Below are 18,564 nucleotides of genomic sequence, written 5' to 3' on the forward strand. Positions count from 1 at the left end.
ACAAACCAAGGACCCAACTGTTGGACAACCCAAGGACCCAACTGTTGTACAACCCAAGGACAACTGTTGGACAACCCAAGGACAACTGTTGGACAACCCAAGGACAACTGTTGGACAACCCAAGGACCCAACTGTTGGACAACCCAAGGACCCAACTGTTGGACAACCCAAGGACCCAACTGTTGGACAACCCAAGGACCCAACTGTTGGACAACCCAAGGACCCAACTGTTGGACAACCCAAGGACCCAACTGTTGGACAATCCAAGGACAACTGTTGGACAATCCAAGGACAACTGTTGGACAACCCAAGGACCCAACTGTTGGACAACCCAAGGACAATTGTTGGACAACCCAATGACAACTGTTGGACAACCCAAGGACAACTGTTGGACAACCCAAGGACAACTGTTGGACAACTCAAGGACAACTGTTGGACAACTGTTGGACAACTGTTGGACAACCCAAGGACCCAACTGTTGGACAACCCAAGGACCCAACTGTTGGACAACCCAAGGACCCAACTGTTGGACAACCCAAGGATAACTGTTGGACAACCCAAGGACAACTGTTGGACAACCCAAGGACAACTGTTGGACAACCCAAGGACCCAACTGTTGGACAACCCAAGGACCCAACTGTTGGACAACCCAAGGACAACTGTTGGACAACCCAAGGACAACCCAAGGACAACTGTTGGACAACCCAAGGTTGTTATGTATCCTTAATTCTGTTACCTACCATTTTTCCTACTGTATCATCTCTCGTTTTGGACGAGACTAACTTTATGAACAGATTTGTTCTATTTTACACTTTATAGTAAATTTTGGCTGTAGAATAAATATTTCTGACTCATATTGATGCCACACAGGCCGTTTTCAAAGGGAGAAGTTTGTTTTCAGGGACAGTTGTTCTTTAATGTTGTCTGTCGAACTCGCCCAATTAGTAGCTAATACCAAAACAAGTTCTGATGGGGGTGGGGCCACTTCCTGGTTTGTGTTGCATTGTGGGATCTGTAGTTACCTTGCTCCTGGTCGTGATGCGTTGGTAGGCGTAGTCTGGGAAGGCTTGGCGGGGAATGAAGCGTCCTGAACCCTGCTGGACGCGGAGCCCCTCCCCCTCCTCATAGACCACCCTCCCCTGGGTCACCACGACGACAGGACCCCCCCGACACACCATCCCCTCAAAGATGTTATACTCCAGAGCCTGGTGGGAGAGGGGAGGAGGGGGAGGGAGAGAGGGAGGATAGAGGGAGGGCAGGGAGATAAAGGGTAGAAAGTTTTTATTTTGTTGTAATTTGTTGTAATCATGTCTTGGTTCCAGTTCCTCCCTCCCTCCCTCCCTCCCTCCCTCCCTCCCTCCCTCCCTCCCTCCCTCCCTCCCTCCCTCCCTCCCTCCCTCTCTCTCTCCCTCTCTCTCTCCCTCCCTCCCTCCCTCCCTCCCTCCCTCGCTCCCTCCCTCCCTCCCTCCCTCCCTCCCTCCCTCCCTCTCTCTCTCCCTCCCTCCCTCCCTCCCTCCCTCCCTCCCTCCCTCCCTCCCTCCCTCCCTCCCTCCCTCTCTCTCTCTTCCTCCCTCCCTCCCTCCCTCCCTCCCTCCCTCCCTCTCTCTCTCTCTCTCTCTCCCTCCCTTCCTCCCTCCCTCCCTCCCTCCCTCCCTCCCTCCCTCAACCCTACCCTACCCTACCCTCCTCTTCCCTCACCGACTGTTGCAGTTTGGAGGTGATTGTTTTGGTCCTGTCTGGGTCCCAGATAACGATGTCAGCGTCAGAACCCACAGCGATGCGTCCCTTCCGTGGGTACAGGTTGAAGATCTTAGCAGCGTTGGTGCTGGTCACCGCCACAAACTGGTTCTCATCCATCTTACCCGTGGCCTGAGAGAAGAGAGGAAGAGGACAAGAAAAGAGAGAGGAGGAAGAGAGAGAGAGAGGGGAGGAGGAGAGAACGAAGAGGAGGAGGAGAGAGAAGGAAGAGGAGAGAGAAGACACACTTTTAGACCAGGGTCCATGCACACAAACACACACACACACACACACACACACTCTCACCACAGCCTTGTCCCAGACGAAGCCCATCCTCTCCTCGATACCGTTGGTTCCTTCGGGGATCAGGGTGAAGTCATCTTTTCCTATGGCCTTCTGGGACGTGCTGTAGGCACAGTGGGCACTGCCAACCACCTGCAGGTCCCCGCTGTCACAAAACATCAACACAACGTTAGAACAAGGTATACATTACTTTTCTTTTAAGGAGAGAGAGAGAGAGAGAGAGAGACGATGGAGAGAGAGAGAGAGAGAGAGAGAGAGAGAGAGAGACGATGGAGAGAGAGAGCGGGGGAGGATGGGAGAGAGAGAGACAGAGACAGAGAGAGAGATAGGGGAGAGAGATTGAGTTGTGAGCGGGAGAGAGAAGTGAGCAGAAGACAGAGAGGTGGAGAGAGAGAAAACAGAGATAGAGAGAGACAGGGAGACAGGGAAGAAGAGAAAACAGATAGAGAGAGACAGGGAGACAGGGAAGGAGAGAAAACATAGATAGAGAGAGGACGGAGAGAGAGGATAAACTGTGTGTTTAAAATTATCCTTTTATTGTTCTCCTTTGTCTCCTTAGAACCTAATAATACTACATGTCTGTTCAGCAGAACCTCAAAGAGAACCACACCATCATACTATCATGGTGACAGCTAGACCCGCCTGGAACGGAGGGAGGGAGGGAGGGAGGGAGGGAGGGAGGGAGGGAGGAAGGGAGGGAGGGAGGGAGGGAAGAAGATATAGGAAGGGAGAAAGACAAGGAGGAAGGAAGGAAGGAAGGAAGGAAGGAAGGAAGGAAGGAAGGAAGGAAGGAAGGGGGGGGAGGGAGGGAGGGAGGGAGGGAGGGAGGGAGGGAGGGAGGGAAGAAGATGTAGGAAGGGAGAAAGACAAGGAGGAAGGAAGGAAGGAAGGAAGGAAGGAAGGAAGGAAGGAAGGGAGGGAGGGAGGGAGGGAGGGAGGAAGGAAGGAAGGAAGACAGGGAGGGAGGGAGGGAGGGAGGGAGGGAGGGAGGGAGGGAAGAAGATGTAGGAAGGGAGAAAGACAAGGAGGAAGGAAGGAAGGAAGGAAGGAAGGAAGGAAGGGAGGGAGGGAGGGAGGGAGGAAGGAAGGAAGGAAGGAAGGAAGGAAGGAAGGAAGGAAGGAAGGAAGGAAGGAAGGAAGGAAGGAAGGGAGGGAGGGAGGGAGGGGGAGAGGGAGGAGGAAGAGGAGGGAGAGGTCTGTAGCCAAGGCAACAGATACATTTTATTGGTTTCAGTTCTATTTTTGGAATCAGGGACAGAGAAAGGTGCACAGCGGGTGGTGTGTATGCGTGTGTGTGTGTGTGTGTGTGTGTGTGTTGTCCTACCAGGCCAGCAGGTCGTGGAGGTGTTCTGGGGTGGTGGGGTCGGGGCTGAGCGGCGGTGATGTCACGTAGGCGGCGGCCTTGGCCCAGTTCTTGCTCCAATAGTGTGATCCGTCTGTGGCCAGGCTGGCTGTGATTGGCTCCCCAAACACAACGGAACCTGGTGGGAGGAGCCAACAACAGAACAGGTGAACATACCGCTAGAAAACAAAAAAATGAAATGGATTTGTTAAAAACTAAACTCCCTCACTCACTCACTCACTCACTCACTCACTCCCTCTCTCTCCCCTCACTCCCTCCCTCCCTCCCTTCCTTCCTTCCTTCCTCCTTCTGTTGCCAAAGAGTTTCAGTTGCAAAACATTATGCTAAAGCTAAGATTGACTTTGAATCTGGCCTGAGTGACAGACAGACAGACAGACAGACAGACAGACAGACAGACAGACAGACAGACCTCTCCTCCTGGCCTGGGTAATGGTGTCGGCAGCAGTCTTGCTCATCACCTTGGTGATGTAGACGGGACAGTTGACTCTGTTGCCGATGGTGATGGCACGGAACACTGCCTCCGCCTCCAGCTGTACCGCAACACAACACACGTTAAGAGATGGACACACACACACACATATGAACACACACACATATGAACACACACACACACACACATATGAACACACACACACACACACATATGAACACACACACACACACATATATGAACACACACACACACAAGCACACACACACACACACACACACACACACACACACACACACACATAGGAACAGATACAGTCACACACACTCAAATCACCTCTTCAGGGTGACTCAGGGGGTGTCCCTCAGGTCCAGTGATTCCCAGGCTGAGGACCTTACGTTGTTCCTGGACCAGAATAAAGATCATCATCATCACCATCACCATCATCATCACCATCATCACCATCATCATCATCATCATCATCATCACCATCACCACCATCACCATCACCATCACCATCATCACCATCATCATCATCACATCACCATAATCATCATCATCACATCACCATCATCATCATCACCATCACCATCACCGTCATCATCATCATCATTGGACTGGGTTATAATGGGGTTATGACTGGGTTATAATGGGGTTATGACTGGGTTATATTGGGGTTATGACTGTAGGGCTGGGTTATAATGGGGTTATGACTGGGTTATAATATGGTTATGACTGTGGGACTGGGTTACAATGGGGTTATGACTGTAGGACTGGGTTATAATGGGGTTATGACTGTAAAACTGGGTTATAAATGGGGTTATGACTGGGTTATGATGTGGTTATGACTGTAGGACTGGGTTATAATGGGGTTATGACTGTATGACTGGGTTATAAATGGGGTTATGACTGGGTTATAATGGGGTTATGACTGGGTTATAATGGGGTTATGACTGAGGGACTGGGTTACAATGGGGTTATGACTGTAGGACTGGGTTATAATGGGGTTATGACTGTAAAACTGGGTTATAATGGGGTTATGACTGGGTTATGATGTGGTTATGACTGTAGGACTGGGTTATAATGGGGTTATGACTGGGGTGTAATTGGGTTATGACTTTAGGACTGGGTTATAATGGGGTTATGACTGGGTTATAATGGGGTTATGACTGGGTTATGATGTGGTTATGACAGTAGGACTGGGTTATAATGGGGTTATGACTGTAGGACTGGGTTATAATGTGGTTATGACTGGGTTATAATGGGGTTAGGACTGTATGACTGGGTTATAATGGGGTTATGACTGTAGGACTGTGTTATAATGGGGTTATGACTGGGTTATAATGGGGTTAGCACTGTATGACTGGGTTATAATGGGGTTATGACTGTTGGACTGGGTTATAATGTGGTTATGACTGGGTTATAATGGGGTTATGACTGTATGACTGGGTTATAATGGGGTTATGACTGTTGGACTGGGTTATATTGGGGGTATGACTGTTGGACTGGGTTATAATGGGGTTATGACTGTAGGACTGGGTTATAATGGGTTTATGCCTGGGTTATAATAGGGTTATGACTGGGTTATAATGGGGTTATGACTGGGTTATAATGGGGTTATGGCTGTAAGACTGGGTTATAATGGGGTTATGACTGGGTTATAATGGGGTTATGCCTGTATGACTGGGTTATAATGGGGTTGTGACTGGGTTATAATGGGGTTATGCCTGTATGACTGGGTTATAATGGGGATATGACTGTTGGACTGGGTTATAATGGGTTATGACTGGGTTATAATGGGGTTAGGACTGTAGGACTGGGTTATAATGGGGTTGTGACTGGGTTATAATGGGGTTATGCCTGTATGACTGGGTTATAATGGGGATATGACTGTTGGACTGGGTTATAATGGGTTATGACTGGGTTATAATGGGGTTATGACTGTAGGACTGGGTTATAATGGGGTTATGACTGTAGGACTGGGTTATAATGGGGTTATGACTGTTGGACTGGGTTATAATGTGTTATGACTGGGTCATAATGGGGTTATGACTGTAGGACTGGGTTATAATGGGGTTATGACTGTAGGACTGGGTTATAATGGGGTTATGACTGTTGGACTGGGTTATATTGGGGGTATGACTGTTGGACTGGGTTATAATGGGGTTATGACTGTATGACTGGGTTATAATGGGGTTATGACTGTATGACTGGGTTATAATGGGGTTATGACTGTTGGACTGGGTTATAATGGGGTTATGACTGTAGGACTGGGGTATAATGGGGTTATGACTGTAGGACTGGGGTATAATGGGGTTATGACTGTAGGACTGGGTTATAATGGGGTTATGCCTGTAGGACTGGGTTATAATGGGTTTATGACTGGGTTATACTAGGGTTATTACTGTTGGACTGGGTTATAATGGGGTTATGACTGGGTTATAATGTGGTTATGACTGTAGGAATGGGTTATAATGGGGTTATGACTGTTGGACAGGGTTATAATGGGGTTATGACTGTTGGACTGGGTTATAACGGGGTAATGACTGGGTTATAATGGGGTTATGGCTGGGTTATATTGGGATTATGACTGTAGGACTGGGTTATAATGTGGTTATGACTGTAGGACTGGGTTATACTGGGGTTATGACTGTTGGACTGGGTTATAATGGGTTATGACTGGGTTATAATGGGGTTATGACTGTAGGACTGGGTTATAATGGGGTTATGACTGTAGAACTGGGTTATAATGGGGTTATGACTGTTGGACTGGGTTATATTGGGGGTATGACTGTTGGACTGGGTTATAATGGGGTTATGACTGTAGGACTGGGTTATGATGGGGTTATGCCTGTAGGACTGGGTTATAATGGGTTTATGACTGGGTTATAATAGGGTTATGACTGTTGGACTGGGTTATAATGGGGTTATGACTGGGTTATAATGTGGTTATGACTGTAGGAATGGGTTATAAGGGTTATGACTGTTGGACAGGGTTATAATGGGGTTATGACTGTTGGACTGGGTTATAATGGGGTAATGACTGGGTTATAATGTGGTTATGGCTGGGTTATATTGGGATTATGACTGTAGAGCTGGGTTATAATGGGGTTATGACTGTAGGACTGGGTTATAATGGGGTTATGACTGTAGGACTGGGTTATAATGGGGTTATGACTGGGTTATAATGGGGTTATGACTGGGTTATAATGAGGTTATGACTGTAGGACTGGGTTATAATGGGGTTATGACTGGGTTATGATGTGGTTATGACTGTAGGACTGGGTTATAATGGGGTTATGACTGTATGACTGGGTTATAATGGGGTTATGACTGGGTTATAATGGGGTTATGACTGTGTTATAATGGGGTTATGACTGGGGTGTAATGGGGTTATGACTTTAGGACTGGGTTATAATGGGGTAATGACTGTGTTATAATGGGGTTATGACTGGGTTATGACTGTAGGACTGGGTTATAATGGGGTTATGACTGTAGGACTGGGTTATAATGGGGTTATGACTGGGTTATGACTGTAGGACTGGGTTATAATGGGGTTATGACTGTAGGACTGGGTTATAATGGGGTTAGGACTGTTTGACTGGGTTATAATGGGGTTATGACTGTAGGACTGGGTTATAATGGGGTTATGACTGGGTTATAATGGGGTTAGGACTGTATGACTGGGTTATAATGGGGTTATGACTGTTGGACCTGGTTATAATGTGGTCATGACTGGGTTATAATGGGGTTATCACTGTATGACTGGGTTATAATGGGGTTATGACTGTTGGACTGGGTTATAATGGGGTTATGACTGTAGGATTGGGTTATAATGGGTTTATGCCTGGGTTATAATAGGGTTATGACTGGGTTATAATGGGGTTATGACTGGGTTATAATGGGTTTGTGACTTGGTTATAATGGGGTTATGGCTGTAAGACTGGGTTATAATGAGGTTATGACTGGGTTATAATGGGGCTATGCCTGTATGACTGGGTTATGATGGGGTTGTGACTGGGTTATATTGGGGTTATGCCTGTATGACTGGGTTATAATGGGGATATGACTGTTGGACTGGGTTATAATTGGTTATGACTGGGTTATAATGGGGTTAGGACTGTAGGACTGGGTTATAATGGGGTTGTGACTAGGTTATAATGGGGTAATGCCTGTATGACTGGGTTTTAATGGGGATATGACTGTTGGACTGGGTTATAATGGGTTATGACTGGGTTATAATGGGGTTATGACTGTAGGACTGGGTTATAATGGGGTTATGACTGTTGGACTGGGTTATAATGGGGTTATGACTGTAGGACTGGGTTATAATGGGGTTATGACTGGGTTATAATGGGGTTATGACTGGGTTATAATGGGGTTATGGCTGTAGGACTGGGATATAATGGGGTTATGACTGGGTTATAATGAGGTTATGACTGGGTTATAATGGGGTTATGGCTGTAGGACTGGGTTATAATGGGGTTATGACTGGGTTATAATGGGGTTATGACTGTAGGACTGGGTTATAATGGGGTTATGACTGGGTTATAATGGGGTTATGACTGGGTTATAATGGGGTTATGGCTGTAGGACTGGGTTATAATGGGGTTATGACTGGGTTATAATGAGGTTATGACTGGGTTATAATGGGGTTATGGCTGTAGGACTGGGTTGTAATGGGGTTATGACTGGGTTATAATGGGGTTATGACTGGGTTATAATGGGGTTATGACTGGGTTATAATGGGGTTATGGCTGTAGGACTGGGTTATAATGGGGTTATGACTGTAGGACTGGGTTATAATGGGGTTATGACTGGGTTATAATGGGGTTATGACTGGGTTATAATGGGGTTATGACTGGGTTATAATGGGGTTATGACTGGGTTATAATGGGGTTATGGCTGTAGGACTGGGATTATAATGGGGTTATGACTGTAGGACTGGGTTATACTGGGGTTATGACTGGGTTATAAATGGGGTTATGACTGGGTTATAATGGGGTTATGACTGGGTTATAATGGGGTTTTGACTGGGTTATAATGGGGTTATGACTATAGGACTGGGTACCTGAGCAATGAGGTCTCCGTTCTCAGCATGCAGCATCACCACAGCCCCCAACTCCTTCAGGGAGGAGAACACCTCATACAACTATTAGAGAGAGAGAGAGAGAGAGAGAGAGAGAGAGAGAGAGAGAGAGAGAGAGGGAAGGAGAGAGAAAGGGAGAGAGATAGATAGAGAGATGGAAGGAGAGAGAAAGAGAGAGAGATAGGAAGGTGAGAGGAAAGCAAAGAGAATGAGAGGGGGGAGAATGGGAGAGCAAGGAGCGAGGGAGGGAGGAAAGAGAGAAGGGGAGAGAGAGAGAAGAGAGCAGAATACAGAAATTGTAGAGAGAGAATAGCGATGGAAAGAGATAATGATTATTACTGCACATAGAGTATAAATAGTTCTATTTACCATTGTGCAGCATATCATTATAATACACATGTCAATATGATATTAAACCAACCTGAGAATCAGTCATCTGAAACGAATCCTTATAGGACATATACACCTGGAATGAGTTGATCCCTGAGAGAGAGAGAGAGAGATGGAGGGATGGAGGGATGGAGGGAGAGAGGGAGTGTGTGTGAGATAGATAGATAGATAGATAGATAGATAGATAGATAGATAGATAGATAGATAGATAGATAGATAGATCAACGAATTGGCATGGGCACTAGAAAAGTCTGCAGCACCCTGCCTCACCCTACTAGAATCCGAAGTCAAATGTCTACTGTTTGCTGATCATCTGGTGCTTCTGTCACCAACCAAGGAGGGCCTACAGCAGCACCTAGATCTTCTGCACAGATTCTGTCAGACCTGGGCCCTGACAGTAAATGTCAGTAAGACCAAAATAATGGTGTTTCAAAAAAGGTCCAGTCGCCAGGACCACAAATACAAATTCCTTCTAGACACTGTTGCTCGAGAGCACACAAAAAACTATACATACCTTGGCCTAAACATCAGCGCCAAAGGTAACTTCCACAAAGCTGTGAACGATCTGAGAGACAAGGCAAGAAGGGCATTCTATGGCATGCAAAAGGAAGGGGAGAGGAAGGGAGGGAGGGAGGGAGGGAGGGAGGGAGGGAGGGAGGGAGGGAGGGAGGGAGAAGAGAGAGAGCAGAAGACAAGACAGAAGACACTGATCCAATCAACCGATTAGGTCAATAAGATGATCAATAAGCTTTCCTTTCTTCTGCAGCAGAACCAACCAACCCAATCAATTAACCCACCCACCAAACCAATCGACCAATTCACTTTCAGATCAGGTGATCAATAATAATAATAAATCAATCGATCAGGTGATTAATAACCCAACCTTTCAACCCACCAACCAACTAAACAGGCGACCAGTAAACCAATCAACTGATAAATCAATCCATCAGGTGATCAATAAGCCAACTTTTCAACCCACCAAACAACCAAACAAGCGACCAGTAAACCAATCAACTAATAAATAAATCGACCAGGTGATCAATAAGCCAACCTTTCAACCCACCAACCAACCAAACAGGCGACCAGTAAACCAATCAACTGATAAATCAATCGATCAGGTGATTAATAACCCAACCTTTCAACCCACCAAACAGGCGACCAGTGACAATGAATTAATAAATCAATCGATCAGGTGATCAATAAGCGTACCTTTCTCCTGCACCAGAACCTCCAGCTCATCCTTGACCCCCGGGTGCCAGTGCGGCAGGTCGACGTGCAGCGAGTAGTCACAGCAACACTTCCTGTCAGCTGACTCCTGCCAGCGCTCAAACGCTTCCAGCAGGCTGTCACCCGGCTGAGGAGTCACATGGTCAACTGGGGGGGGGGGTCAGGGGTCAGAGGTTAAAGGTTAGAGTTTCAACTTTATCCCAGAGTGCAGCAGGGGGCACTCATTAGACATAAATATAATGTGGGAATGTGTGTATTGGCGTGTGTTTGTGTGTGTGTGTGTGTGCATGTTTATGTGTGTATATGTGTGTGTGTTTGTGTATAAGCGCATGTGTACATGTGTATGTGTGTATGTGCGTGTTTGTATGTGTGTGTGTGTGTGTGTGTGTGTGTGTGTGTGTGTGTATGTGTGTATGTTTGTTTGTTTGTATGTGTGTGTGTATGTGTGTGTATGTGTGTGTATGGGTGTGTATGGGGGTGTGTGTGTGTGTGTGTGTATGTGTGTTTGTGTGTGTGTGTGTGTGTCCACTCACTGATCATGGTGGTGCCCCCGGCCAGCGCGGCTCTGCTGCCCAGGTAGAAGTCGTCTACAGGTGAACAGCCCAGGTGAGGCTTCATCAGACAGGTGTTCACATCTATACCTCCAGGTATCACCAGACATCCATTAACCTCCAGCACCCTCACATCATCAGGTACCTCCAGGTTATCACCCACCTGTCTATAGAGGAGAGGGGGGGGGGGGGGGGGGGAACAGGGTTAGGAGAGATCAGAGGTTTGAGGGGTGGCAGAGGAATTGAGGTAAGGGGGAGAGGTGTGGCAGAAGGAGTGAGGAGGGGGATGGGGGGGGACAGGGTTAGGAGAGATCAGAGGTTTGACAGGTGGCAGAGGAAGTGAGGAGGGGGATGGGGGGAGGTAATGGGGGGAGAGTGAAGAGGGTTAGGAGAAATGAGAGGAGGAGGCGAGGATAGAGGAAGTGAGGAATCAAGGAAATGCGTTTTGAGATTCTCCCATGTACTTACTTTATAAGGCCATCTTCCACATAGACGTCTGCATACTGAGACAGGTCGTCATTCACCACACGACCCCCTTTAATCAGCAACCTCTCACTCTGCACACAGGGTGGAGGGGGGAGAGGGGGTGGGGGAGGCAGGGAGAGAGGGAGAAGAGAGGAGAGAGAGGCAGGGAGGAGAGGAGAGAGAGAGAGTGAGAGAGAGACAGAGAGAGAGAGACAGAGAGAGAGACAGAGAGGAAGAGAGGAGCAAGGGAGTGATAGAGGGGAAGAGAGGAGAGAGAGAGAGACAGAGTGAGACTGTTTTCAGTTATGATATTAGGAGATATTTGATAACAACTTATTGAAACAACAACTACAAGAACAGATGCTACTAGGAAGGATGTGTTTTCCGTTGAAAAGGACGTCCTGATCTTCTGCCATCTCCCGTCACCAAGGATACACAGCTACAGATAGAGTCCTACCCAGGGAGAAAGATGTTACGTCTCCATGGCAACCTAGCCGTCTGTCTTCCCCGATGCTGTAGCCTAACCATGGAGATACGACTGTTTGGAGCTCTGTCTCTCTGCTTGCAAAAAAAATAATTGCACAACCCAGGATAGGCCTGGTCATCCCTACTGCCTCTGATCTGGTGGAATCACTAAACAGAGAACATCCCTGGTCATCTCTTACTGCCTCTGATCTGGAGGACTCACTAAACAGAGAACATCCCTGGTCATCCCTACTGCCTCTGATCTGGAGGACTCACTAAACAGAGAACATCCCTGGTCATCTACTGCCTCTGATCTGGTGGACTCACTAAACAGAGAACATCCCTGGTCATCCCTACTGTCTCTGATCTGGAGGACTCACTAAACAGAGAACATCCCTACTGCCTCTGATCTGGAGGACTCACTAAACAGAGAACATCCCTACTGCCTCTGATCTGGTGGACTCACTAAACAGAGAACATCCCTACTGCCTCTGATCTGGAGGACTCACTAAACAGAGAACATCCCTACTGCCTCTGATCTGGAGGACTCACTAAACAGAGAACATCCCTGGTCATCCCTACTGCCTCTGATCTGGAGGACTCACTAAACAGAGAACATCCCTACTGCCTCTGATCTGGAGGACTCACTAAACAGAGAACATCCCTGGTCATCCCTACTGCCTCTGATCTGGTGGACTCACTAAACAGAGAACATCCCTACTGACTCTGATCTGGAGGACTCACTAAACAGAGAACATCCCTACTGACTCTGATCTGGAGGACTCACTAAACAGAGAACATCCCTACTGCCTCTGATCTGGAGGACTCACTAAACAGAGAACATCCCTACTGCCTCTGATCTGGAGGACTCACTAAACAGAGAACATCCCTACTGACTCTGATCTGGAGGACTCACTAAACAGAGAACATCCCTACTGCCTCTGATCTGGAGGACTCACTAAACAGAGAACATCCCTACTGACTCTGATCTGGAGGACTCACTAAACAGAGAACATCCCTACTGCCTCTGATCTGGTGGACTCACTAAACAGAGAACATCCCTACTGCCTCTGATCTGGAGGACTCACTAAACAGAGAACCTCCCTACTGACTCTGATCTGGAGGACTCACTAAACAGAGAACATCCCTACTGACTCTGATCTGGAGGACTCACTAAACAGAGAACATCCCTACTGCCTCTGATCTGGAGGACTCACTAAACAGAGAACATCCCTACTGCCTCTGATCTGGAGGACTCACTAAACAGAGAACATCCCTACTGACTCTGATCTGGAGGACTCACTAAACAGAGAACATCCCTACTGCCTCTGATCTGGAGGACTCACTAAACAGAGAACATCCCTACTGACTCTGATCTGGAGGACTCACTAAACAGAGAACATCCCTACTGCCTCTGATCTGGTGGACTCACTAAACAGAGAACATCCCTACTGCCTCTGATCTGGAGGACTCACTAAACAGAGAACCTCCCTACTGACTCTGATCTGGAGGACTCACTAAACAGAGAACATCCCTACTGCCTCTGATCTGGAGGACTCACTAAACAGAGAACATCCCTACTGCCTCTGATCTGGAGGACTCACTAAACAGAGAACATCCCTACTGACTCTGATCTGGAGGACTCACTAATTAGAGAACATCCCTACTGACTCTGATCTGGAGGACTCACTAAAGAGAGAACATCCCTACTGTCTCTGATCTGGAGGACTCACTAAAGAGAGAACATCCCTACTGACTCTGATCTGATGGCCTCACTAAACAGAGAACATCCCTACTGACTCTGATCTGGAGGACTCACTAAACAGAGAACATCCCTACTGTCTCTGATCTGGAGGACTCACTAAAGAGAAATGCGTTAGTTTGTAAATGATGATGTCTGAGTGTTGGAGTGTTCACACTTCTCTATCTTTAAATTTAACATGGAAAATAAAATGGTGCCGTCTGGTTAATATCAGGAATTTGAAATGATTTATACTTTTACTTTTTCTACTTAAGTATATTTATCATTTAAAACCAAATGCTATTAGATGTTTACTCAAGTAGCATTTTTACTGAGTGACTCAAGTATGACAAGTATGACAATTGGATTCTTTATCCACCACTGCCACTACATCCAAACATGACCAAGAATCCGGAAAGCTGTGCATGTATTCAAACGATTAGCTTTATTCAACGTTTTACACCATTTAAACACGTTTTACAACGTTTTACACCATTTAAACACGTTTTACAACGTTTTACACCATTTAAACACGTTTTACAACGTTTTACACCATTTAAACACGTTTTACTACGTTCTACATCATTTAAACACGTTTTACAACGTTCTACACCATTTAAACACGTTTTACTACGTTCTACACCATTTAAACACGTTTTACAACGTTTTACACCATTTAAACACGTTTTACAACGTTTTACACCATTTAAACACGTTTTACAACGTTCTACACCATTTAAACACGTTTTACAACGTTTTACACCATTTAAACACGTTTTACAACGTTTTACACCATTTAAACACGTTTTACAACGTTTTACACCATTTAAACACGTTTTACTACGTTCTACACCATTTAAACACGTTTTACAACGTTCTACACCATTTAAACACGTTTTACAACGTTTTACACAATTTAAACACGTTTTACAACGTTTTACACCATTTAAACACGTTTTACAACGTTTTACACCATTTAAATAGCTGCATGGAATGTTTTCTGAATGAACCAACCAGGCTAGAATATCCCCAAGACAGATCTCTCTCTCACAAGAACACCTCAAATCGGTATTCCCTGTTGCTCTCTCTCTCTCTGTCTCTCTCTCTCTCTACCTCTGTCTCTCTCTCTCTCTCTACCTCTGTCTCTCTCTCTCTCTCTACCTCTGTCTCTCTCTCTCTCTTTCTCTCTCTCTCTGTGTCTGTCTCTCTCTCTCTCTCTCTCTCTACCTCTGTCTCTCTCCCTCTTTCTCTCTCACTCTCACTCTCTATCTGTCTCTCTCACTATCTCTCTATTTATGTCTCTCTCTCTCTCTCTCTCCCCCAGAGTCCAGACTATTGTCATACTCCTTCAAACCTGCAGCACAACATACAACGTCGGATTGTCACTTCGTGTAAATCCCTGATAACAACTCAACCATGTCAGGTAGAGAGCAGGGCAGAGAACAGACGCATTGACTTGACACGTCGCGGCAGAAATGGTAACAAAAATGATCTCCGCGATTACGGTGGTATCATTATGCGGCCTGGCTGGCTGACACGGGGGAGACTGGGCCAGGGCAGACATCACACAGGCCTTCTACTCAAACTGCTTGCCTATCATCCGGCGACACTAAGAGTTTAATCCCCGCCAACGGTATCAGGAGCAGGGGATTTATCTAACCGAGGCTGCAGCTCGGTAGCAGCGGCAGTACCGCCCTGTCGCCCTTGACAACCTCAACGTGCCTTTAGTCTGGGCTACAATCATTGTTTTCTCTGTAGAACTGAATATAATAAACAGAAACGATCTCCTTTTTGTAAGTCTATATTCTACCAAGGAACCTCCAGCGGCGACAAGTTAGACTAGGTATGTGGTGCTGAAATGGACAGCGCCGTTTGTTCGCCTATTGACCGAAAACAATGGCTATTCCGCGCTAGACAGCCAGCCAGCCCGTCCGGCTGCCAGCCCCGCCAGGTGGGAGTCTTACCGGAAGGTGGGGGATACCATTCCCCTGGTGGTCAGTACCAGACATGCTCGCTCTCTCTCTCTCTCTTTTCCCGCAGCCAGTGAACTCAGAGGCGGAAGGAACGCTCTAGCTGCAGTACCTCCTTTTGTCTTCGCGTGCAGTGCAGTCAGAGCAGCCGCGATGTTCAGTGTGTGTGTGTGTGTGTGGTGTGTGTGACAGAAGCTGGGATAGCTGTCAAAACGGCGCTGTTCAATTCATCACCACACGTAGCCTAATAGCCTACCTGGCCGTCACCGGTTCAGGTGATGTGGACAGCCTAGAGATATCTGCGTAGCCTATTTTAGGAACAGCCTAGCTGACGTCACTGCACTGCAGAACAGAGTAAGCTACAACTGGAAATGTAGCATCCACAAGCGATCTGCCCTACTTTTAATCAACATAAACATGGTCGAGAAAAAAAATGCAGTTTTCACCTACCTTTCCATTCTTCTGACCGGAGTGACACTGCCTCCCTGCCAGGTACTCAATCTCCACACCCGGCCTCACATCCTCTCTCTCCCCGGGTGAGCTGACCTGAGAACCGACAGCCCGGACCTCACTGGCCGTCTCAGGAACGTCGCCATCGGTGTGGTCGAGGAGCCTGTCTCGGCTGACGCTCCTGGGAGTCCTGGTTCCTCTCCTTCCCGCGGCAAAGTTATCACAGTCTACAGTCTTGCTGTCGTAGGCGCCATCCACCGAGGAAAACATCCCGTAGGATTTCCGTTGGTTCGGCCCGGTTGTAATCGTTCCTGCCAGGTAGACCGGCAGCTCGTTCTCCCGGTTCCACTGCCTCCTGCAGTCAGACATGATAACGACCGGGTATCTGTAGCCTACCTACTCACATTAATAACAACAACTGTTGATGTAAAAATGTTTGAGATTAGATCGGTTAAATGGGACAGTCTTTTTACTCCGTTATCGACGGTCTCGCGCTGCAAAGCACCTGTGTTTCGGTGCGACGTGAACTTTGATGCGTGTCTCGAGGAGAGGACGATTATGATGATGATGATGATGATGTAGTGCTCTAGTTTCTATCGGAGCCAGGGGGGCAGAGAGAGAGAGGGGGGGGGAGAAAGAGGGGGGAGAGAGAGATGTAGAGAGAATGAGTTCTGCAGACAACCCCACCTCCTTCTCTCCTTTCTCCCTCTCTGTATCTCTTTCTCACTGAATCTCCCCCTCCTTCCCCCCTCTCACCCCTCTCTCTTTCTCTCTGAATCTCTCCTCCTTCCCCCCTCTCCCCCCTCTCTCTTTCTCCCTGAATCTCCCCCTCCTTCCCCCCTCTCCCCCCTCTCTCTTTCTCCCTGAATCGCCCCCTCCTTCCCCCCTCTCACCCTCTCTCTAATAGAATGGTTGTTGATAGGCTGACATCAAAACATCCAGGGATTAACTAGTGACCCACATCTGGAATGGACAAAACAGATTTCTAAACACTCTGTCTTGTGCCTGTGTGTGCCTGTGTGTGTGTGTGTGTGTGTACATTTAATGTGTTCTATTTACAGGTTCGTGTGTTCTATTTACAGGTTCATGTGTTCTATTTACATTTAATGTGTTCTATTTACATTTAATGTGTTCTATTTACAGGTTCATGTGTTCTATTTACATGTTATGTGTGTTTATTAGGGATCCCAATTAGCTGCTGCCAAGGCAGGAATTTGTATATTTATTAGGGATCCCAATTAGCTGCTGCCAAGGCAGGAATTTGTATATTTGTGTATTTATTAGGGATCCCAATTAGCTGCTGCCAAGGCAGGAATTTGTATTTGTGTGTCTTTATTAGGGATCCCAATTAGCTGCTGTCAAGACAGGAATGTGTGTGTTTCCTAATCTGCACAGTTAAAACCGAAGAAAAACATCTATCTGGTAAAGTCCACTAAACATACAGTCTACAGAAGGTCTATACCCTCCTGGGATTTATTCACATTTAATTGTGTTACAAAGTAGGATAAACACTTATTTAATTGTAATATTTTTTGTCAACGGTCTATACAAAATACTCTGTAACGTCAAAGTGGAAGAAAAATTCAACAAAAACAAATTGAAAGATGAACGACAATAAAATACTAATATACCTTGATTAGATAAATGCACTCTTAGTAAACAGGGTTCAGAAGGGGTTCCCATAGGAGTTGTCACGACCGTCGTCAGGGAAATGACCGGACCAAGGTGCAGCATGGTGAGCGTACTCTTTTAACTCTTTTTATTTTGAATGTCGCCAACAAAAACAAGACGACGCTTACTAGGGCTATACAGGCCACTAACAAAGTCAACTGCCCACAACTACGGTGGAAAAAACAGGCTGCCTAAGTATGATTCCCAATCAGAGACAACAATACACAGCTGTGTCTGATTGAGAACCATACCCGGCCAAAACATAGAAACAGAAAACATAGAAATAAAGAAACTAGAATGCCCACCCTAGTCACACCCTGGCCTAACCAAATAGAGAAATAAAACGGCTCTCTAAGGTCAGGGCATGACAGTAGAACCCTTTTTGGTTCCATGTAGAACCCGTTTGGGTTCCAGGTATAACCCTTTTTGGTTCCATGTAGAACCCTCTATAGAAAGGGTTCTACATGGAACCAAAAATGGTTCTAAATGGAACCAAAAATGGTTATTCAAAAGGTTCTCCTGTGGAGGACAACTGAGGAGGAGAGCCCTTAATTAAAGGTTCTAGATAGCAATTTATTTTATTTTTTACCCCTGAGTCAATACATGTTAGAAACACCTTTAGCAGCCATTACAGCTGGGAGTCTTCTTGGGTAAGTCTCTAAGAGTCATTACAGCTGGGAGTCTTCTTGGGTAAGTCTCTAAGAGTCATTAC

General features: G+C 46.7%; 1 protein-coding gene across 2 annotated transcripts in view; it reads right to left on the reverse strand.

The window, feature by feature from the left end:
• Positions 1-16,550, reverse strand: part of LOC139395368 (dihydropyrimidinase-related protein 1-like) — a 19,460-nt gene extending 2,910 nt beyond the window's left edge. The window contains exons 1-12 of one of the 2 annotated variants that reach the window (XM_071142934.1): positions 16,182-16,550; positions 11,559-11,647; positions 11,073-11,257; positions 10,522-10,686; positions 9,344-9,405; positions 8,905-8,985; positions 4,170-4,238; positions 3,813-3,933; positions 3,365-3,521; positions 2,044-2,185; positions 1,699-1,869; positions 1,023-1,205 (exon numbers count right to left, since the gene is read on the reverse strand). In XM_071142934.1, the coding sequence (XP_070999035.1) occupies positions 1,023-1,205; positions 1,699-1,869; positions 2,044-2,185; positions 3,365-3,521; positions 3,813-3,933; positions 4,170-4,238; positions 8,905-8,985; positions 9,344-9,405; positions 10,522-10,686; positions 11,073-11,257; positions 11,559-11,647; positions 16,182-16,550 (1,794 nt within the window). Of the gene's footprint in view, positions 1-1,022; positions 1,206-1,698; positions 1,870-2,043; positions 2,186-3,364; positions 3,522-3,812; positions 3,934-4,169; positions 4,239-8,904; positions 8,986-9,343; positions 9,406-10,521; positions 10,687-11,072; positions 11,258-11,558; positions 11,648-15,725; positions 15,905-16,181 lie in introns of those variants that run through there. The other variant, XM_071142935.1, reaches the window with a different exon arrangement.
• Between the last annotated feature and the right edge of the window lie 2,014 nt (positions 16,551-18,564).

The sequence above is a fragment of the Oncorhynchus clarkii genome, unplaced genomic scaffold, assembly GCF_045791955.1.
Source record: "Oncorhynchus clarkii lewisi isolate Uvic-CL-2024 unplaced genomic scaffold, UVic_Ocla_1.0 unplaced_contig_1477_pilon_pilon, whole genome shotgun sequence".
In the NCBI taxonomy this organism is placed as follows: domain Eukaryota; kingdom Metazoa; phylum Chordata; class Actinopteri; order Salmoniformes; family Salmonidae; genus Oncorhynchus; species Oncorhynchus clarkii.